Below are 23,742 nucleotides of genomic sequence, written 5' to 3' on the forward strand. Positions count from 1 at the left end.
TGAGCTAAAAAGTACCAACGTCAAATTCAATATCATTTTTATAGTTAAGAGTTTCCAAATTGATTTCAGTAGAATCTAAATGTTTTGTTGCTTTCTTAGGAATATAACAATACAGAATGACAACCACTTGACCTTTATGTCGGTGACAAGTCTTTATCCTATATTTTTATTACTGATTAAGCAGGAAAGACAATTTCTTAAAACACCCTTGAATACTCTCGGTGTATTTATATAATAAAACATGCTGGTTTTACTATTCCTGAATTCATTATTAAATTCAGAGAGAATGTTACATTCAAATATCTTAATATTTTACAAGATGTTGTAAACTCAAATACAAAGATTTTTTCAATACTAATTTTAGCATGTTGTGTTCTCAATGCCTATGAACCTTGAAATGGACACTTCAGTATTCAGCAACCAGTGTAAAGTACGAAAGTGTTTCCAGTGTCAGAATGACACAGAATTCTACTGTAACACTTGTAAACATGGACTTTGTCTAGCGTGTAAAGAGAAACACGTTATAGATCTCGATACCATATACCATGATGTTGTGATTTACCGTGAGAAATATCAATGTATCCCAAAACAAGAGATTTGTGAAAAACATCCTGACAGAATCATAAGACGATATTGCAATTCCTGTAAACTTCCTGTTTGTTTTAAATGTAGAGATCATTTGAAACACAAACTACAGGATGTAATATCAGCTTATAAAACATTCCGACAACAACACAGAGAAACCATCCACAGCATCAGAAGTGAGACTCTCTATAACAGCTTTTTTTTCCTGGAAAGAATCAAAACTGATATGAAATCTGTCCACACAGAAATTTTCAACAATCAACCAAACATGCCAAATAAAGCCATAAGATTAAAGAACCTTATTGACACAGTGATATGTGAAGCTAAATTCGGATATACAACTTACCTTCACAGATTCCAAAAACTGAAGATGGCAATTTATGAAGGTCATGTCATCATAGAGAAGTATGAACATCTATCAGAACAGTCGGCAAACAAAGCTATACGTTTCCTTTTGTTTTTTAAGAAAACCAATATAAAAAAGACTCCGCGTCTTACACAACATAGCCTGTTATCCGTGACCGACGAAATCAACATTAAATTACTGAGTGAAATACAAATCATTGAGACGGTAAAAATACAAGTGAGAAATGAATCTCCACTGCACCTGAAGTCTAAACCCGTGTTTAACACACATGTTACGGTGGCAGGTGTTAACAGTGTAAATCACATCTACCATCTTACATCAGATAGGTTTTGGATCAGTGATGATAGAAATCTTATTTTGACAAACACAGACGGCGATACTTTGCATCATCTTTCAGATATATTTAGCTATTATTCAGGTGTACACACAGTGAACGATACCTTTGATCTTATATACATAGGTAAGAATAAACACATTAACAAACTATCTAATGACAATCAAACAAACACTATACTTATAAAGACACCAAAGTCATGGGACCCACAGTGTGTTTACTTCTCCCCCTTAAATGAAGATCTACTGGTCGGGATGTGGAATACTGAAACTTTTATGGAAGGCAAGGTAACAAGATATGATAGCACAGGGCAAAGCATACAGACAATACAATACAACGCAGAAGAAAACCTATACACGTTTCCAAGATACATCACAGAGAACCGCAATGGAGATGGCATTGTTTGTGACTGGTACCGTGCTGTAGTGGTGACAGACCGTGGAGGAAGTTATCGCTTCTCCTACAAGAGACAAAGACCTCCTTCAGAATTACCGATGACACCATATGGAATCTGTACAGACGCGTTGTTACACATCTTGTTGTGTGATCGGTTTACTAGCACAATTCATATGCTTGACAAGGACGGCCGCTTTCTGTTAAAAATACTGGCATACGAACAAGGGATAAACAAACTGTGCTGCTTGAGTTATGATGACAAAACTCATCTTTTATGGATTGGATCAAATAGCAACAAATTATCTGTATGCAGATACATGGACAGGCCGGGTTATTTATAAAAGATTATTAAATATATATTTAGACATGGGAGACAAAAAAGTTATGAGTGAGCCTCACTCTCTCAATACTTGTATGCGTCAAAAGACAAGATAACATGTACTAAAAGAAGCAGACACGAATATATTCAGCATTAAATTAATGATAATAAAGAACCACGATGTTCATATATTATGATTTGCGTAAAGACGTCTACTTTTCACTTATTTTTTTCATTTAATCAACATAAAACATTTTGGTATAAACTTGGAGTCTTGTCTTGGCATTCGAAACTCAACCTTGATTATCTTTATTTTCTGTGCCTGAAACTTACGTGAAGTCATACAACGACGTGAAGTTTGTTTCCGTTATTAAAATGTAGAGTAGGGTCGAATCCAGGAAGGACCAAGTTTATATGTATGAAATGGATTAAGGTGAAGAAAATAAATACTTATTTTACTCTGGTTCTAATACTAACCTTTTATTGTATCTATTTTTTAAAATTATAGATGTTAGTTTAAGAGAAATTGCTTATCATTGACTTTTTAGTGGAAGTAAAATAAACTGTAAAAACTATTTATATATGTGGATATCTAATTCAAATGTGTCCTATGAAACATTAATTAATATTTTTTGACTCATTAGATAAGATCATACGATTCAAAGTTCATTGCAACAATATTAATTAGGAGAAAAGCTAACACGGACCTCTACAGCATCAGAGGTGGGATCAAGTGCCATGGAGAATGAGCATCCCCTGCCGACCGTTAACACTCGCCGTGTGCTCTTTGTCATAATCGGGAAATAACGGAATAACCCTCGTCAATTTAGTGGGTGAATAATTGCCTATAAATTAGTATGAAAAAACGCCACTCAGCATTTGACTTACTGATATATTGTATTTGCTGACGAATTCATTATACTGACCATATAACTTACGAAATAATGATTTTAAACTAAATTGTTAATATTCTTGTTGTATCAACTTGTTTGCTAAATTTTTTTCTTTTATTAGAAAATGTTCATGGTTACGTAGTGCTTGCCCTTGCATATCGAGTCAACGTAGAGATAAAAGCCCCACATGCAAGGGATTTAAACAATAAAATGCTTTCTTTAGTTGTTAGTACGGGGATTAATTTTGCAGCTATTGCAGAAAAAATACATAAGCCACGTAAGAAACATTTTATTGTTAATATTTACATATGTTTAAAAATCATTCAAAGTAAAATAAAATCTGTTAAGTATTGATTTTAAGATGAATATTTCATCATATGTAAAAGTGATGAAACAGCCATTGTTCAAGAAAAACTACAAACGTGGCTTGCTCAGTGTTGTTTATGCACTGATAAATGGCAATGGTCTTCATAAGAAATAAAGGCAAAAATATAAGGATATATTGCTATATAGGTAAAGGAAGTTTACGATTGAACAGTTAGTCATCAGATTTTTCATAAAGCTTTGTTGTAGGATTATCATTGGTTTTCTTTAGAAATGTTTTTTCTAGTAAAATATCCAAATATGACAACAGATGCGTAAGACCCTGTTGTATCTTATATTTGAAGCTAACTAGGATATATTCTGTTGACAAATAGACGGTAATAACTGTCAATTGTTAATTTACTGAAACGCATTTGTGTTTTTTTTTGCAAAGTCAACTTTGAAATCGACTTGAAAGTATTTTTTGTACACTTACTTGTAGAAATATACAATGTATAAGGTTAAATCCTCGCTTAAATGGCGTTACAATGAGGCTACAAAGACGTAAATAAAATACAACGGTAATGACCATCAAGAAATTTAAATATTGAGTATCATATATAATTATTATTGGTGTTTAAGATGTGAAATGTGAATATATGGGGTGTTTTTAAGTGTAGTGTGAATTATTGGCGTGTAAAAGTCTTTATACAGCAATAACTCACACAATCTTGAAAACATTCCTTTTTGGAGACCAGGTATTCCAACAATCTATTGGAATTCCCATGGATACCAATTGCACTCCGTTATTAGCAGACTTATTTTTATATCTATATGAAGGAGAGTTTATGCTAAATCTTATGCGTGAAAACACTTGCTGTGGCCTTCAACTCGACATTTAGATTTATCGACGACGTGTTGTCAATAAAAATAGTAATTTCAATTCCTACGTCAATACGATATATCCTGTTGAGCTTGAAATAAAAGAGACCACAGAGTCCGACATTTCTGTTTCATACTTGGGTATTTTACTTGAAAAAGACACTAATGGTAATCTAACAAGCAAGCTATATGACAAACGTGATGACTTTAACTTTTCTATCGTCAGCTACCCTTACTTATGCAGCAATATACCTTCATCACCTGCATACGGAGTATATATATCTCAGTTGATTCGATACGCAAGAGTATGCTCTACTTATGAACAATTTCTAAAACGAGGTAATTATTGACAAGCAAGTTGACGAAACAAGAATATCAGCAGTCTTGTTTAAAGTCATAATTTTGTAAGTTCTATGGTCGATACAATGACCTTGTTAGCAAATACAATTTATCACTGAGTCAAATGCTGACTAACGGTTTTCAAACCAATTTTTAGTCCATTATTTATACACTGAATTGAGAACGGATTGTTTCCGTTTTTCCCTGATTATGACAAGGAGCACATGGCGGGTGTGACCGGTCAGCATGAGGTGCTCACTCCTATATGGCACCTGATCCCACCTCTGATGTTTTGGGGGTCATGAAGGCCTAGGGGCTAGAAAAGTAATTATAAGTCAAGCTCATTTTTAGGCGGTTAGCTAGAAACCGGAAACTTCCATAAGGCGCTACCTAAAGACATCGCTTTATGGCACGTAACCTTATCGTTCTGCAACCCAAACCGGAATCTTCCACAAGGCGCTGCCTATCGACAACAGTTACCTCAGCAAAGCGCTTCCTATGATTTGTATACTGTTGGTGTAATACGCCCCCTGGTGAGAGATTGACAATATGCTGTGTATTTAGAGTGGCTATTATAACGATTATATCGAATTCTTATTAGTATTTACCAAAGCATTGACAATACTTAGAACACTGACTTCAAAGAACTGAGAATTTGGTCCTTATTAGATGTACATCGTGAGATAGCTATTTATAGTAACTGTTAGTTTATTTTTGAGAGTTGAACGATAGGGTTAATTATACAGCAGGTTGAAGGTTATTACAGACTGCAAAAACATCAGCAAATCTCTCGATCGAGTTTGATTTTCCTTGCCAAAGTATTAAGAAACACCATTTATTAAGTTAAGTAATACCTGAACAACGCTTTTTTAAAACACCGAATACATCTGTAAGTTTTACACTTTTTGTAACGTTTTTGAAAACAATAGGATTACCTCCACAATGAAACGTTTGTTGTCTTCTCTTTGTTTCTCTGTCTAATAAACAGATTATAAAAGCTCTGCTCCAAGGGGTAAATTCTCTACTCCGTCTTTAATAATTTATTACAATCGATCACAAGGGATCACTTACTTTTAGTTTTGAAAAAAATAATGGGGCACTTAAAGTAGTAAAATTAATTTTGAAAAAATGGATAAATATATATTAATTTTAATCTGCATTGTGATCCTCTTCTAAAAATCAACCGATATTATTATTCACAGAAGAATGAGGTATGCAAAAATCTTATCAATTAGCAAAAATTTAAAATACTAGTATATACTTAATGCTTATTTATAAGTTTTGAAAATTTGATCAATTCCTAGGGAACGTATTATTACCTGCGAAAATACTTTTTAAATATGAATTTGTCCAATTTGTCGATTATTATTTTGAGCGTTTGAGAAGAATTAAATTAAAATACAGGTGTTTATAGGCACATTGATAGAAAAGGAATCAGTGTATATTGTTTAACCGAAGTTGAAGAAAGTGGCACTGATAACTTCTTAAGTTACACTGACTTTTAGTGTACATTTGAATTTTTAAATACTAGTATTGATTGATTAGACAACTTTCCTTTTCATATGTTTTATTTGAGAACAATATTGCATGAAGAGTATATGTCAAATACATATTATATGTCCTTTTCTAGACATATTGTGCAAGACTTCTTTTAAATGATTCTTATACACCATTTACTTTATTCAAACATTTACTTGTTTGAAAAGTCAATAAAGTACATTTCATAAAGCTTGATAATCTTGTTTACTCGCCAGTCTTCCCGTATAAGTAGTAGTTCATAATATTACTAAACGGAAGTATTCAGTATCTGTATCAAAATACAGAATGATCAATGATCGATTTAAGAAGAAAATCTGACTCCTGAATGTTCAAGACGTGGGATCCGTTGCCTAGAAAAAGTAAGCATCCCTCGTTGATAGGTTTCAACCGCAGTGAGCCTACACATCTGGAGCTCTCTGATATCAATTCATTTACAAAGTCTCTGCTCAGCCATCCTTTTTTCTCTGACTAGCCAGCTGTAGATCTACACTACTCTAAATCCATTAATCTAAAGAATTAAACTTGTCATTTTTAGCTGTTTGCTATAGTAGGCTTTACAATTACCTAATTATAGATTCAATAGATCATGAAAGACAATTAAATTTTCAACATCAACATAATTGTTTTTATCCAGAGAACGATTGGATGCCACCAAGAGAGAAATTTTCAAAATGCACTTCCTGTCTTTCAAATTGAAGAAATTTCATGTTTAAATTTTGAAACATGCATTTCAATCTAATTAAAATTTATTTAAATGTTCCAAATCCCAAATACCGCTTCTCAAACATCTAACATCCCATTCGGAGTCACATCAGAGCGACCTTTCGATTATTTTCGATTATGAGAATACATGTACTAGTCAACAAAACACATTGGCCATGTAAATTCAAGCCTCGGTAAACAATTCTCAAATTAATTCCACGGCTACATATCATCATTATTGATACTGTCTTACGTTGAATTAAAGTAATTTTGGAATAATTTCATGTATAGTCTGCAGTCTGGCATCTGAACGTGAATAATGAAACGAAAGAGCACAAACTATACAAGATACCCCACACGTCATACATAACACAGCTTTTGCAAAGCATATTTTGTTACAAAACTCCTTGGGTGTTTTGGTTCGGTGGTAAAAACAAGAAAGCCAAGATTTCGGAGGAACCATTTTCTTTGGCTAATCGAAGATTCACTCTTACATGACCCCAAATAGGATGTTTTTAGATGTTTGAGAAGCAGTAGCGGATTCGGAAAATCTTATTTTATTTAGATTGCATCCATCTGTGACATCAGTTTGGAATGTTATTGGTTTTACTAATAAGTAAAGTATTACAAAAACAGAATGTCTGTTTTTTTTTTCCTCTGATGACAATGGACAAAGATATGCATACTTAAATATCATCATTTCATGTAATTTTGTCGGTACATATTAGATGAAAGCATGCTAACCGCTTTTCAGTACTTCCAGTACTTTGATTGATCTAAGTCTTACTTTCCTGCCATATAATCCTTTGGTAAAAGTGTGACTGAGAGCAAGAGTGAGCTCGTCTAAATTTTATGGGCTCCAGGCTAGGCCTGCTCTTTCAACAATCTCGATGGAGACTAATTATACTCCTTTGTTTATTACCTGTTTTATATTACTATGAAGCAGAATGGTTTTGTAATAAAAAAAAAAAACACAGAGTCCGCCAAATCTTTTCGGACTAAAGACGAAGGACTAACAAACACTAAAAGTTACAGACTTGATGACTTCAGCTTTTCCATAGTCATCTTTGCCTATTTGTGTAGTAATATTAATATTCCGCTCTCATCTGTATATATTATTTACGTCTCAAAACCTATTGGACACACAAGTATCGAGTATGATATACTGTAAAAGCACAAATATTCGTGGTGGATTAAATTTCGTTTATTTCGTTGTTACTGTAGATCACTTAATTTTCGCGACACCTTATTTTCGCGAGAAAGTCATTGACTCTTTATTAGCGAGACAAAATTTTCACGAATTCTGGTCATTGCTCTATATAATCTTATGGAAATCTATAATACGCGAAAAAGAAATTTTCGCGAGCACTCCGTCTTGCGTAATTACGCGAAATTAAAGTTCTCGCGAATGAAAAGTGATTTACAGTAACAATTATCAACGAAATTAAATCCAACACGAAATTTTAAATGACTATATATTAAATGGGTTACTTTCAAAACAACGAAATTAAATGCCAACGAAACTATTTTTGATGACAAATCAACAAAATTTTATCCCAACGAAAATTTGTGATTCTACAGTTTTTTTAAGCTGATGCAGTTTATTGACAGATAAGTTGATGTTGCAGGGATTCCAACAACCTCTGTTAAAGTTAGCATGCTCGTTATACCGTTATAAAGCTTGTTTACAAATATAATATATCAGTGAGTCGTATCTTGGATGGCATGTTTCATACTAATTGTTAGACCCTTGTTCTCATACTTATTTTTAATACGAAATGTTTCGTCTCCCTGATCAATATATAAGGCTCACAGTGGATATAACATGTCAGCAAGGAATGCTTATTTCTCCTAAGCACCTTATTTTACTTCTGAATTTTCCAGGAATCTGTGTTTTATGCCCTGTTCAAAAATGTGTATTTGTAAATTTTCATTGGATGGATCATTGTTTTTTATTTTCATATTGTCACTTCTCTCCTGCCATTGAAGCAGGTAATAACTTTTGTACTTATCTATATATATTACCTCTGTCGTACACTGGTGAACCCTGATTACACTGATCGTGCCTTATTGACTTAGTGAATGGCTTATATAAGGAACTCAGGTAAAAAACAGGAAAAAGGAATATTTAGGGCAAAGTCCTTTAAGGAATGATGATCAACTTGCATTTATGAAAATTTTAATGCTCTAGTACCCCGGATAAACACATGTATTTAAAACATTAAATGAACAAAAAAATTCAAATTGAAACTTGGAAGTGAAAATATTGTAAAAGTACTTCTTTACGCGTGGTATTAATTTACGCTATGTACGCGGTAACAAATTTTCCGCGGAAAGTTGTCCAGGCGTACTTGAAATAAATGTAAGAATACAGCGACAGACTCAGAAATCCGCTTAATTTTTTACCATTGGATTAAACAGAAATTGAGATTTCGCGGAATTATGACCACGTGGAAAAAAGTACGTCTACAGAGTATATAAAAACTTTATTACTATTTTTTTTTACATCATAGGGATAGTAATTCACATGTTTATTCATTTCGATAAATCTTGCATTTACCATCTTATTTTAAATGCACAAACCTGCAGAATATTGAAAGAAGCTAAAGCTGATAAAAAGGTCACAATTCAAAAACTAATTACCGTAATGAACCCCTAGTATATAACTAAACCCTCAAATAATGCTCAACGTCCCTTTAAAGAAGTCGATGCACTATTTCTGTCAGCCTTTTATTCCCCCCTTACGTTATTGTTAACTATTTTGAATATTTGCCAACATAATACAGTCTCTTCTATGCGCGCTCTGAGCTCTGTATATCCCATTGTACCTAGAAATCATCGTCAACAATAGGCAATCGGAATAAATTGAAATATAAATATTAACTAGATTGAAATTTGCGTTCGTAAATGAGACTAAGAACATGTTTATTTGTGAAGAATATAGATGGTTGAACGCATTTAAGTTTTATAGGTATGTTTAACTAATGACTCTCATAAAAAATTAAGGTAAATTCAGTCCCTATTGACGACAATTACATTCAGCCATTTATAATTCCAATGAATTAAAAAATTATGTGTCATCGTTTTCAAAAATTAATAAAAATAGGTTTGAGAGATATGATGTTTGAAATTCATTAAAAGTTGTAGGTATATATATATATATATATATGTTGTGCACTTCAAATAAAACTGTTTTTGTCCCGTGCATTGGAAAGCCAGTACTGTATATCCTTGCTTGAATATTATACACCGATAGTAATAGAAATGTCATCTGCATTTTTCAAATCTCCTTTGTAATCATTGTAGGAGGTTTTTATCCCTTTTCGTATAAAATTAACAAGCCTTGTTTTTACCAGGCAGACAGAACCATTAATACAGCGTAGAATCAAAATAAATATCAATAAATTTCAAAATGAGGAAAACAAAAATAATTTTGCAAGTTTTTAGTCGACACAATGGAAACGTTCAACATAAAATCCAAATGCTGACTGATATTTTCTAAAGTAATTGTTAGCCCGTATTTACACACTGAATTGTTGATGAAGTTTCTCATTATTTCCCGATCAAAACTAGGAACAAACGCGGGTGTGATCGTTCGGAAGGGATTGCTTACTCCTCCACCTGATCCCCTCTCCTTGGAGGTGGCTGTTTGCTTTAATCTCATAAGTTGGATAAACGATAGATGTATCAGGTTGACAAGGGATTCTCACTCCTCCATGGCACCTGATCCCATTTCTGGTGTTTTCAGAACTCCTTCTTTGCTCTTTTTTCGTTTTGTATTGTTTCAGTTAACTTTTGAGTTGGATTACTTTTCGTATCAAAGTTATTGTAATTTAATTTGAAATATCATAATAATCTTTTCAAGATGCTTTCTCCCTAAAAAATTGACCATGTTCATAATACCAATATCAAAGTTATTGTAATTCGATTTGAAATATCATGATAATCTTTTCAAGGTGCTTTCACTCTAAAAGATTGTATGAAATGGTTTATTGAATTACTTTTATACTTTATAAATATTATACATACTACTTTTATATAGCTTTGTTCATCACGTTTGTGAATGCTAACAACATGGACAAACTGAAATTCAGCACCCAGTGTAAAGAACGACAGTGTTTCCAATGTCAAGGGGACACAGAATTTTACTGCAACACGTGTAAATATGGACCGTGTCTACAGTGTAAAGAGAGACACTTTATAGATCTGGATACCATATACCATGATGTAGTGATCTACCGCGAGAAGTATGAATGCGTCCAATGTCAAGAGATCTGTGCGAAACATCCAGACAGAATTTATACATTTTACTGTAATTTGTGTAAACTTCCTGTCTGTTTTAAATGTAAAAAACACCTTAAACACACATTAACGGACATAGGAACAGCATATATGATTAACCGCTTTAAATACATGGGAATTCTTCATAACATCAGAAGTGATACCCTCTATGTAAACAGTTTTCTCCTTATAGGAATCAAAACTTTTCACATAGAAATCTATAACTGTCAATCAGGAATGTCAAAAAGAGCCCTGAAACTGAATAGCATCATTGACACAGAAGTACAAGATGCTAAAATCAGATGTAGAAATTACCTTCATAGATTCCAAACATTTAAGAGGGAAATGAACTCACATCAAGTCATTATAGAGAAATATCAACATAAGTTTGAACAGTCAGCAAAAAGACCTTTAAGATTTTTATTGCTCCTGAAAAAATTCTGTGTTTCCAAAATAAAGAACACTCCTAAATTTACCCAGCACGTCCTGCCTATACTGACAAAGGAAATCAATTTTGAGGATCTGATTATAACTCTAAGTAGATTCCAAATGATAAAAAGAGCAGAAATCATGGGGACGGGAAAAAGACAAGTGAATAATAAATATCTTCTAAAACAGATGCCTGCACCCGTATTGCAAAGATCCTTCACAGCACAAGTTGTTAACTGTGTAAAACATATAACCATTAAGACACACAAAGAAAATTAGAATAGTGATACTACATGTAACAACCTCAAACTAACAAACATTGTAAGAGACATCCTATGTCAAGTGCCAGATATGAGTACTTATTGGGGAGTTCACACAGTGAACATGACCCGTGATTTTATTCACATAGGCAAGAATCATCACATTGTCAACCTATCACAAGTTAACACATGAAAAACTACAATAGTGAAGAAAACCGAATCTTGAGAACCACAGTGTATTCACTGCTCCGCTTCAAATGGAGATCTTCTGGTCGGAATGTGAAATACTGACATATTTAAGGAGGGGAAGGTCGTACGGTATAGCGAGACTGGTCAACACATACCGACAATACAATACAACAGCGATGGTCAACTTATATACAGTTTTTCTAGATACATCACAAAGAACTGGAATGGAGATATTATTGTGTCTGACTTTCTCCGTCGTGCCGTTGTGGTGGTAGACTACAGAGAAAGACATCGCTTCTTTTACACAGGATCTGAACCAGGATTTATGATATTACCATACGAATTATGTATAGATGCGCTGTCACATATACTTATTCGTGATCAAAACTCTAACATAGTTCAGACGATTGACAAAGATGGCAAATTTCTGTCAGTGTTGCTGACACAAGAAGACGGGATAAACAAACCATGTAGTCTCAGTTATAATGATATTACTCATCTTCGTTGGGTAGGATCAATCAACAACAACTGTGTTTGTGTTTATAGACACATAAGCAGGCCTGAAATTAAGCATATCTGAGTTTTGAATATTTTTCCAAAGCAGTATGATACAAAAGCAATGATTTAAAAATGCAATACAACTTGTGTCAGAGCAAACACAGACCTCTAAATCATCAGAGGTGGGATCAGGTGCCCTAGAGAAGTGAGCGTCCCCTGCCGACCGGTCACATGTGCTCCTCGTCATTATCTGGAAAACCCTCTGAAAAATCCGTTGGCAATTCAGTGTGTAAAAAAGGGCCACACAAATGAGTCTGTGATAAAATGTATTTGCTGACAAGTTCATTTTATCGACCGTATAATTTGCAAAATGAAGACTTTAAACGAGATTACTGATATTCTTGTTTCATCAATTTGTTTGTTAATATTTTACTTTGCTTTAAAAGTTATTCATACGTACACAATGTTTTTGACATATCGAAACAACTGAGATACATAAACCGTGTATCAAGGTGATGATTTAATCAAGTTTTTAGACACCTGACTCTGAACAAAAGGACTTGTTTTGTCGACTCTCCGTGTATTTTAGCTTATTTTTGGAAGTTAAGATACTCTTGTAGTGAATGTCTATTCGACCACTTTTTCTTACGCGTTCTTTGCATTTGTATATTTGCATTTGTGTACATATTTTTTCTTTTTGTTTTTTTTTTTGAATTTGAAGGGTTGATTTAATTTCATGTTTGGAACTTTAACGTGTGAACACTTGATAAAACACCGTGAGTAGTGATCAGTGATTACCGTGTACACTTAATATATCGTATCACTCATGTATTTGTGTTTAACTGTTCATTAGCTTAGCCCCGTCTAGCCTCATATTTTGACTGTTATCTACCCATATGAGAAAAAGTTTTTGCACACATAAAGATTTAAATGGGAATCGTTTTATTTACATTTATCTTAGTGCGCTCCCAGAAGGACAATGTCTTTCTCGCACATGCAGATGTGCTGGTCTGCAGTGCTAAATCTACCATTTAGGACAGTCTTCTAACAAGCGTACTCCACAATGTATGAATTGCTGGAAAGTGTCCAATGATAAACGATATTGCACGAACCAGTCCAAATGCAAAGTGTGCAAAAAGTAGGGTCATTTTTCTGGAGAATAAACTTGTGACCGATACACAGAAGCCTCCCCCAATCTTGTGTCGTTTGAAGGCACTGACAATGCATTGTGTTAAATACAAATCACATGAACACGTCTTCAAAGTTTTTTAAAGCCATTAGACATACTCAGAACCAACGCCATCCAGTCTTCTGCTCTTGATGCATAACGGATTGGTTAGATGAAATCACCATGTGAAAGGATTGAATCCAACAAAGTGGCTCTAATGACCGGAATAACCGAGGCTAAATTCGATCAAGTGTAAGATTTTCCAGAGCTGTTCGAAAAGAAAAAAAGTCGACAATCTTCACTGAAGCTATCTCTGATGAATATTAGGCATCCGGGTTGGACAAAGACGGTACCATCTACACAATTCCCTCAGCATCATCTGGCCAAAATAAGTAAGGAATAAACCTCGGAAACGTCATTTTCTCTCATTCCTTGCAGGTGAGTTCCACACTGTGCTTTTGAAAGAACACATCTCAGCTTGAGATATACTGTGTGGTTTCTGCTGATAGAGATTCGGAAACGCAACACATTTGGATCTCACATAAATTTAGAAAAAATTCTCAACGAGAATTAACATTATATTGTGTGAGAAATTTTGCTTTCTAAAAAGGACTTGAGTGTGAACACTTCTTGGAATACTTATACTTAATTATATATTTATATTTAACGGTGCATAGACACAGATTTGAAGTTTATATTTTCTCACATTTTCTATGTAATATCACATCTCTGATAATGCAATAACATTCCTCACGAATATGTATTTTAAAATCTTATTCCAGATAAATGATATTGAACCTTCAAATTTTTGAATGGATTTGATTAACACATGCTTGCACTTTCTCAATTTTTATTTTATTCTTAATATTTTGAAAAAGTGGCAATCTTGAACATGTGGTGTATTAATGAAAAGAAAAATTAAAATAAAGAAATGATTACTTTAAACGAGACTGCTGATATTCTTGTTCCTTCAACTTGTTTGTCAGTAATTTACCTCATTTACGAAATTTTAAACGATAAAGATGTGCTTAGTGAAGAAGACGATAATGTGTGATTTCTATGAAAATTCTTATACTTCTAAATAAGTGTCGAATGATGATATTAATCTATCTGTAGACAAAGGTAATTTCATGAAACTTTCCTCTTTAAAGATAGAGGTATATGTGATGTTTTCTCCTCATTAACAGAATGTGAGGATACAGTTATAGCTTCAAATTAAATTTTTACCCAGGACTTAAAAAAATTGCAAAAATAATGTCTGTATTTGTATGCTTACCACTCTAAAATGGAATACTAAATCCTTTATTTTGAGTTCCCTGTCCATAAGTCTAGGAACTTGAATCTTTAATTTCTATACTATGCGAAAAGCTTAAATAAAAATAAATAAAGTAATTGCATATGGTATTATATTAGTGATGAGTAAAAATAAGATCAAAACAACTTAAGGCTATCCTTAACTTAACTAATTAATACATTATTAAACAATATAAAATAATTCCCAATGCCCTATTCAGGTTAAATTTTACAATGCCACTTACGGACCACTTCACATTAAATCACTGGCCCTATTAATGCTAATATACATAAAGGCTTGGTCAAAATTGCTCAAACAAGGCAACGTGCAAAAGCCCCATTAAGGCTTATTCAAAAATGTTCAATCAAGGCCTACTTAAAATTTCCCAATCAAGGCTAAGATACAAAAGCGCCATGAAGGCTCATTTAAAAATGCCCCACCAAGGCTAAATTACAAAAGCCACATTAAGGCTAATTAAAAATGATGTCTCACCTAGACTTTATGACAAAAGTCCCATTGAGGCTCAGTCAAAAATGCCATATCGAGGCTCAATTAAAAAGCCCAATTAGGCTATAATAACGCGCTTCATGAAATATGCCTGCGTGAAGCGTCAAAGTTCATGTCCTCATGAATCTTCAAATAAGCTGAAGTTTTGTTAAAATTGTGGTCTATATCTTGACCATCGATGGAGATCATGTTGATCCCGATGATGTCAAATCAAAAAAAAAAAAAAAAAAAAAAAAAACCAAGATGACTACAACAGATGTCGTAGCTGTAAGTCGATTTATGAAATTGGTTTTATATTTGAGCAAGTGTCCTGTATTTTCTTGTTTACATCTGAGAAAACTGACCGCTCATGATAACGTGAATTTAATGGTGCTGAAATCGTGCTAAAAGCATGCGATAGAGCCAAACTTGTGTTTGTATTAGAGCTGTAAAGACGTTCTAAGCGAAAAGAGAACAAGGATTAAGTCTTTTGCGGCATGGACAACCTTTGCAATAGGAGCTGAGGTATAATAATTTGTCGGCAAGGACAGATATTGTAATTGGAAGACCCCTCCCCCCAAAGAATTCAATGCCTACATTCTGTAATTTCTCCTTTATTGATTGTCAAATTTGTTATTCTATAGTTCCATTTTATATTGTGAATTAAACACACTGCAGACATGGTACGGGGAATAGAGAAAGATCATTTATAAAGGTCTGCATTGTTTTCATTCATGCTGCTATTGACATTATTACGGTTAATGATCAATATTTGAAATAAACTGTCATGTAACAGTTTTTTTTTCTTGAAATATCAGAATAGAATGTCGCTATTATATGCCAGCAAATTATTTTAGATATTATATGCCCTTCACACAAACATAACATTCGAAAACCCAAACAAAACGGTACGTGCCAGATTATCTGTACCTTGTACATATCGTTATACACGTTAGGAAAAGAACCGATAACTTAAGTTCTCATAAATATATTTAAAACAAGCAAATTCAAAAAATTGTGGTTCCCCGCTTTTGGTGTCATTGTGGGATAGATGTTATTTGTTATTGACTGATGTTTATTACATATTGTGTCTAATATGAACACCCTATCATATGTCATTTATTTAGAAATAATCACTGAAGTTGATTTTTTTTTTAAATTAAGATCAATCGTCAAGGTCAAGGGATAAGAAATCATAGCATGCTCGGAATTATCTTGTCAAAGGTAATGCACATGTCAAATATGAAAGCCCTATTTACTCTCAATATATTAGGAACAATATGTGTTTGTGAAACACTGATGACCCGTTATGGCAACATAACAAAGATTAAACTTTTCTTAAATGAAAATTAAATATATAATTTGCCAAAGTAGGGTTTTTATGCCCCCGTAAACGAAGTTTTGGGGGTATATAGTTTTTGTCGTGTCCGTCTGTCTGTCTGCTTGTCCGCAAAAACTTTGACCTTGCCCATAACTTTTGATTTAGTGGAGCCATGACTTTTAATAAATATTTCACATGTGTATTCCTTGTGACAAGAACTTTCTTTGAGTACCACCAAATTTGACCTTTTGATCTAAACCTTGGAGTTTGACCCACTTTTACATGAAAATTTTTAACTTTTACTTTGGTAATATCTTTTGAACAGTAGATACCAGGACATTTATACTTCACATATGTATTTCTTGTTGGAGGAACTTTCATTGGATACCAACAACCTGGAACCTTTGACCTTGACCTTGTAGATTTCCGTATTTGTGAAAACTTGTGAAAACTTTTAACCTGAGCCCTAACTTTTGAACGGTAAGGTATAAGGCTTTCATACTTCATAGATGTAATCCTTGTGACCCTTCATTGAATACCAATAACTTTGTCCCTTTGACCTTGACAATTTTCAAAAAAGCAGACCTTGATCATAACTTTTAAAGAGTTAGGGCTAATGCTTTCATACTTTACATCTTTAATTCTTGGGACAAGACTTTCATTTGATAACACCGTTCACGGTAGCTCAGTCGGTAGAGCGCTCGCTTCGTGATCGGGAGGTCGTGAGTTCGTATCTCGGCCGCAACAGACCCAGTCGATAAAATTTGTAGCAACTGTTCCTTCGCCATGCGCTCGGCACTTTGAAGTGAAAGTTGCGGGTCCTTCGGATGAGACCTTAAAAACCGAGGGCCCGTGTCAGCGGCAGGCGTTGGGACGATAAAGATCCCTCACTGCTCAATGGCCCTGAGTGCCAAGTAAAGGTAAAAAATTGTAGCCCTTCAGCGGCATATACTCATCACTCATATCATCACTCATATGATGTCTCATATGAGTGAAAAATTCTCGAGAGGGACGTTAAACAATATACAATCAATCAATCAATCATTTGATAACAAGAACTTTAACCCTTTGACCTTGGAGTCTGACCTACTTTTAAAAAAAAACATCCTTGACCATATCTTCTGAACAGTCAGGAATAGGACTTCCATACTCTACATAAGTATTCTATGTGACAAAAATTTTCATTGGATACCAATTATCTTGACCTTTTGACCTTTGACATGGGAGATTTTTATGCTTATTGAAAAAACTTAAACATTGTTTTTGCTTTCAAATTTCACACTTGTTTTTCCTTTTTGGTACCAATTAATCAAATTTGCATGCAAGAAAAGTTTAATCTTTGCTATGTAGCCATACGGGGGCATAAGTGTTTCACAAACACATCTTGTCATCACAAGAAATAGGATTGTGGAATACAAAATCCCTTGCACCACCTGGTCAAAAGTTATAGTCTAGGATAAATGTTTGAAAGGTGGGTCAAAATCTAAGGTGAAAGGGTCTTGTCACAAGTAATACATATGTGAAGGATGAAAACCCTAACCGTTCGAATGTTATGGCCAAGGCTAAAGGTTTTTAAAAGTAGGTTAACTCCAAAGTCTAGGCCAAAGGGTTAAAGTTCTTGGTATCTAATGAAAGGTCTTCTTACAAGGATTACATATATGAATAACAAAAGCCCTAGCCCTTACTATTCAAAAGTTTTGGTCAAGGTTAAATTTTTTCCTAGCAACGGAAATCTCCAAGGTCAAGGTCAAAAGGTCAAAGTTTTCAGTATCCAATGAAAGGTCTTCCCGCAAAAAAAAACATATGTGAAATATGAAAGTCCTAGTATCTAACGTTTAAAAGTTGTGACGAAGGTAAACGTTTTTAAAAAGTAATAAGAACTTCAAGGTCAAAGGGTCAAAGTTCTCAATATCCAATTAACGGTCTTTCCACAAGGATTACATATGTAAGTATGAAGGTCCTGTCCATTACCATCCAAAAGTTGCGGTCAAAGTTAAAGATTTTTCATAAGTACGGAAATCTCTAAGGTCATGTAACCAAAATGGCCGGGATTGATACCTGTTCTGGATTTACTCAAAAGAAAACTATCAGGGGAAAAATAGAGATCTGATGGTTCACATGTATAACAGCTTTATAGCACGCAGAGTTTTTTGTCGCCCCCCCCCCCCCAAACAGATTTTAAAAGCCGTTACCTCTATCAAACGGTATTGGATTGTTGAAACAAAAAAAAAAATTTGCAGAGCCTTGCTGCACAAAACTAATGCCGGAGAAAACTTGTTCCATATTTTAAAATCTAGAACTAGTCGTTAAATGACGTTTTTTTCAATCGAGTTGTTAAGTTACATGTATCTATATATTGCAAGTTCTTCCCACTTTTTTTAATGCTTGTACCATAGAATTAAAGTTTAGTTTGTATTTAAAAGTTTATGTTCAAAAGATCTGCCAGTCAACCTGTAAATGCAATATGCAGATTTAAAAGCGCGATTTGCCAGTGATTTGCATATTCTAATTTGAATAGAGTGAATTATTCTACGGGCAATTTACCTAAGGTGCGAACGCTCCAGCATTCTCGCGCATGCGTAGCCTGTCGTTTTCCCATTGCATTCGGTTTAAACTTGCTTATATATTTACTGCGTGGGCCTCAGGGTTCATGCAATTATTTATTTCACTTTATTTGAACAAGTTTTTATAGACGTCAATATACACTGCAATATTAACTTTCGGTTTAGTGGTATGGAGTCTAGGATGAGCTGTGAATGTGGAAAAAGTCCATGCATGGCCAGTAGTGGTCAAGCAGATTGCATTGAATATAAAGCACACTCTAGATACTGAATAAGATTTTTTTCACCAAGCCCAGATCTATTTGTTTAGGTGGGTCCCCACAAATTTGAAAACACAGCCATTCCGGTGTTTTTTTAAGTTGAGGTTAGGAATTTTTTTCCGGATTTTTTTTTTACGATAACACTTTAAACTCCTGTCCATATATCGTCCACCCCCACCCGCATTTACAGTAAAATTTTATCTATTTTGTATTGTTATTTCATGGAACTTTAGGTAATGTATCTGTTTTTCAAACTCTTCACATCTAGACAAACTTTTGTCTACTGCAGATTCTTACAACAATCGTCATATAAAAGGAAACTTAAATCCCAACAATTGGGTAGATATGTACTAGATGTACTTTGTACTAGTTGTATTGTTAAATGTAGATAACACAATTTAGTCGTATAATAATATATTGTCAAATCAAAGTTTATGCAACATAAACAGAATTTTGGCAGTTTTTCATATAGAAGAGCGAGACATCCAGACTTTAAAAGTAGCTTTAGTCATGTGTACCAATGTGCACATAATATCATTGATTAGAACATCCTAATTCTACACACTTAATGGTGTTTTATAAGTTCTTGTTTTCCGCACGAGTTATATTGTTTGCTGATTTAAAACTTTTGATGACTGTTCTGTGGATATCTTTATGATCATTTTTTTCTTAATTTTTCCTTTAGAAATTAAAGTGTATCTACTACATGGTAAGACGTTTTATTTTTCATACTTTTAATATATATCTTGAATCCCACTTTTATGTTGTCATATTTTCATAATACTCATTCTAATATTATCTTGATTTCATCACGTACGTATTTTGTATTCGAAAATGTTATTTCTTAATAAAAAAAACCTTTTGAATATAATAAGTACTTTACTGTCTACAAACAGTGGAATATATCCAGTCGACATTTAAATATTATAAACTGTTGTTAATTGATTAAACTTTTCGATTTATCGATTGGAATACAACATCAAGTTTTTTCTTCTTATGTGGAAGTCTTTCGATAAATTTTTCCTCATATTAATATAAAATCAAATCAGCCAATAAAACAGAACATTTATTATCCAATTAAATCCGAAGAATTACAAACGATAGTATTGTTCTCCTGGATGGTTATAGTACTCCTCGTACTGGTAATTAGTACTCCTCGATGGAGAGAACTAATATAGGCCTTTGACCTGCTGTTCAATCCATATTCATATTGTACACTTTGTATGTTATGAATAAAATACTTCTTAAAATTAAACTGTTCTCCTGGCTTCCTTTAAGTCAATTTCTAATAATTAATATATTTGAGCGATTTTTCATTTTTATATTGACATCTAAATATATCTATAGATTGTTTGACGGTGGATACTTACTATTAATCCCACTTCTGTACTTTATAGTGGTACGTTTTGTCGCTCTGTTCCCAAGATGTATTTTTTTTCAAATGAAATTTGAGCTTTATTACTGTTTGCTATCTTAGTGTTTTTAAAACATTTTAACCCTAATTTTAGGATTTGGTCATAAAAAGGCTAATATCCAATTTTTGTCCTGTATTAAAAAGAACAAACAACTGAATTAATACAGAAGCATAAATATTGATCATTTTCCAGTGATTTTACGAAATATTGTTTTAAATAAAACATATAGAGAACAAAAGGATTGAGATTTTAAATGACACGTGTAAAAAAAGCAACACAGTCTTTACGATTTGTGATACTGGCAAAGCATATTATTATTTTTTAAAAATAATTCCGCTCTATTTGACTTTGTTGATCACATTCTAAGCCTCAAGTCTATTTGTTTTTCTTAAAATAAAAAGTATCGAGAAGCATTTTATTTTTTAACTGTTTTTTCATTAAAAGGCTGAATTTATTTTTTTTTCAAGCTTTTTTTATAGTGAGACTTTTTGTGTTACATTTGTATTTGCACTTCAGATTCTTAACTTCATGGAGACATCAGGATTTAGCCCACAATGTAAAATACTACAGTGTTTCCAGTGTCAGGGACACACAGAATTCTACTGTAACACGTGTAAACATGATCTGTGTCTACAGGGGGCACCTCATTGATCTAGATAATATATACCATGATGTTATGACTACATTACAAAACAAGAGACCTGTGAGAGACATCCAGACCAAAACTTGGACATTTTCTGTCTTCTGTGTAAGCTACCTGTTTGTGACCAATGTACAGAACACAAACATCACCAAAGAGTAGACATTAGAGAAGCATATAAAACAAAGCGACAACAACACAAAGACAACATTCACAAAATTAGAAGTGAAACTCTCTTTAGGAGTACTTTCCTTCTAGAGGAAATGAAATCTAGTATCAAATCTTACAACATTACCATCCTCTGTCAATCAAAGATATAAAAAAAAAAGCCGAGAGACTAAAGGATATCGTGGACTCTATTATGTATGATATTGGAATCAAGCATAAAAGTTTTATTCAAAGATTTCAACAACAAAGGCGAAAACTATCCAGGATAGAGAATTATGAAAATAGAACTGATAACCTAACAAACAGACCTATAAAATTTATCGTTTACCGAAACGAAATTTGTCACTCTTTGGAAAAAAGTATTTTTAGGGTTGCTAAACATGCCGTACTCTACTCGACTAATGAAATCAACATGGGGCCTGTGACTAGTCTACTGTGTGAAATCAAACTCAGAAAGGCGAGAAAAAGACAAATAAGAAACGATTGTCTGTTGAATATGATGTCAAACATCTCGTTAGGCGTTACAATATCATCTCACAATCGAAAGTATTTTTGATGTTAAACACATCTCCTTAGTAACATCAGACCTAGTCTGGATCAATGATTCATACAGCAATCTCATTTTGAGAAACAAAGACGGTAAACTATTGTATGTTATGACAAATATACTAAATGAATGAGGTATTCAGACAGTAGACACAACAGGGGATCTTATTTACATAGACAAGAATTACAATATAAATATACTCTCTAAAGATGACAGAACAAAATCTACACTGATAAAGTACACAGAACCATGGAAGCCGCGATGTGTCTAATGGAGACGTCCTGGTTGGTATGTTAAATACCGAATTATGGACAGCGGTAACCAGACGATATAAGAAAGTAGGGCAGCAGATGTGGGTTGGATATAACAAAACTTACCCTATGTGGATGGGAGAAAGGAATAATAGCAATGTATGTGTCTTTCGTTACTTGGAAAGGAGAAAATATCTGAAGAGTAAATGCTTATATTCAATAAATACTTGAACAGACTCAAGACTCGCTGATATGTCTGAGTAATTAGTAATTAGTATGTTTTTAACATTTACACATATTCATACGGAAACAGGACTATCTGAAAGGTCATGGTTGTTAGATAATAACAAAAAAATGCACTAGAATATACACGAGGACTATCGGAAACTGTCAATATTTAAGTTTAATATCCATTTAAAATCTAATATAAATGATATTTTGTAAATGTCCATAGTTTCTTATAACTGGATATATATTTTTGACATATTAAAGTTTTTTTGTCGTTTATGCTATTGGTTAGTTCTTCTAATGAGAGTGTATTAACCAAATTCCCGTGTTACAGTAGGTGTTAACACGAAAAAGATCCCTTACTTCCCAATGGCCCTAATTGATAACTATGGGTTAAAATTTTCAGCACACCTAAGCTTCAGCAAGTGGTGGGGCCTCCATATGGATGAACAATTCTCAAGCGACTGTAAACAACATGAAAACACACAAAAATGATTATTACATGAATGCGGCAATATTATTCTTTAGCTGTGCTGTTTCATTGTAATTGCTGTATGTGTTGTTGCTTTCTAAAAGTCCCTTATAAAATTTTTGCTCATACACTGTATTAAGACGTCATCACTTGCAAGTGGAGATAGTAAATTTTGACCTGTAGGCAACACTTACGGCCTTTATGCAGAGAGGGGTCGTTTTCGTTTTAGCAATTTGTGCAACACGGGGCGGTTTATATAGTAATATAGGGTCTTGCATGGGATGGATTCTGTGAACTATATTAACGACTTTTTTGATTCTTTCAATGAAAAGATCTGTTCATCACATATCAAAACAATGTTTTTTTTCTTTTGTAATTACTATGCTTAGCATTATTCTTTCATGTCAGATTTTTAATCTATTATAACATCATGGATGTTAGCATATACAATAAGATAAACACAAAATATACGCACAGATAACGGATACGTGCGATCTTTATAATGCAGAACTCGGAATTCGAGTCTATAGATATCCCCCGTGGGTGGGAAATGTGAATGGCATAATACGGCTACTTAAAAAATATGCACAATGATATTTTGGATGAATTGGATAT

At 33.5% G+C, this 23,742-nt stretch overlaps 1 protein-coding gene across 1 annotated transcript; it reads left to right on the forward strand.

Moving 5' to 3' along the window:
• Positions 1-379: 379 nt before the first annotated feature.
• On the forward strand, positions 380-21,623 carry LOC134281724 (uncharacterized). Its single transcript, XM_062764155.1, has 3 exons — positions 380-1,799; positions 10,702-10,906; positions 21,338-21,623. Exons 1-3 carry the CDS (start codon positions 380-382, stop codon positions 21,621-21,623), a joined length of 1,911 nt encoding a protein of 636 aa, XP_062620139.1.
• The last annotated feature ends 2,119 nt before the right edge of the window (positions 21,624-23,742 follow it).

This window comes from Saccostrea cucullata, unplaced genomic scaffold, assembly GCF_032062105.1.
Source record: "Saccostrea cucullata isolate Sc308-1 unplaced genomic scaffold, CSIRO_AGI_Scuc_v1 ctg398, whole genome shotgun sequence".
NCBI classification, from domain to species: domain Eukaryota; kingdom Metazoa; phylum Mollusca; class Bivalvia; order Ostreida; family Ostreidae; genus Saccostrea; species Saccostrea cuccullata.

Bases quoted from the DNA above. Each gene is read 5' to 3' on its own strand.
- LOC134281724 (XM_062764155.1), top strand. From the start codon at position 380: ATGCCTATGAACCTTGAAATGGACACTTCAGTATTCAGCAACCAGTGT. The intron at 1,800-10,701 runs GTACAGACGCGT...ACTTTTATATAG, and splicing joins GATGACACCATATGGAATCT to CTTTGTTCATCACGTTTGTG. The intron at 10,907-21,337 runs GTATGAATGCGT...TTTGCACTTCAG, and splicing joins GTAGTGATCTACCGCGAGAA to ATTCTTAACTTCATGGAGAC.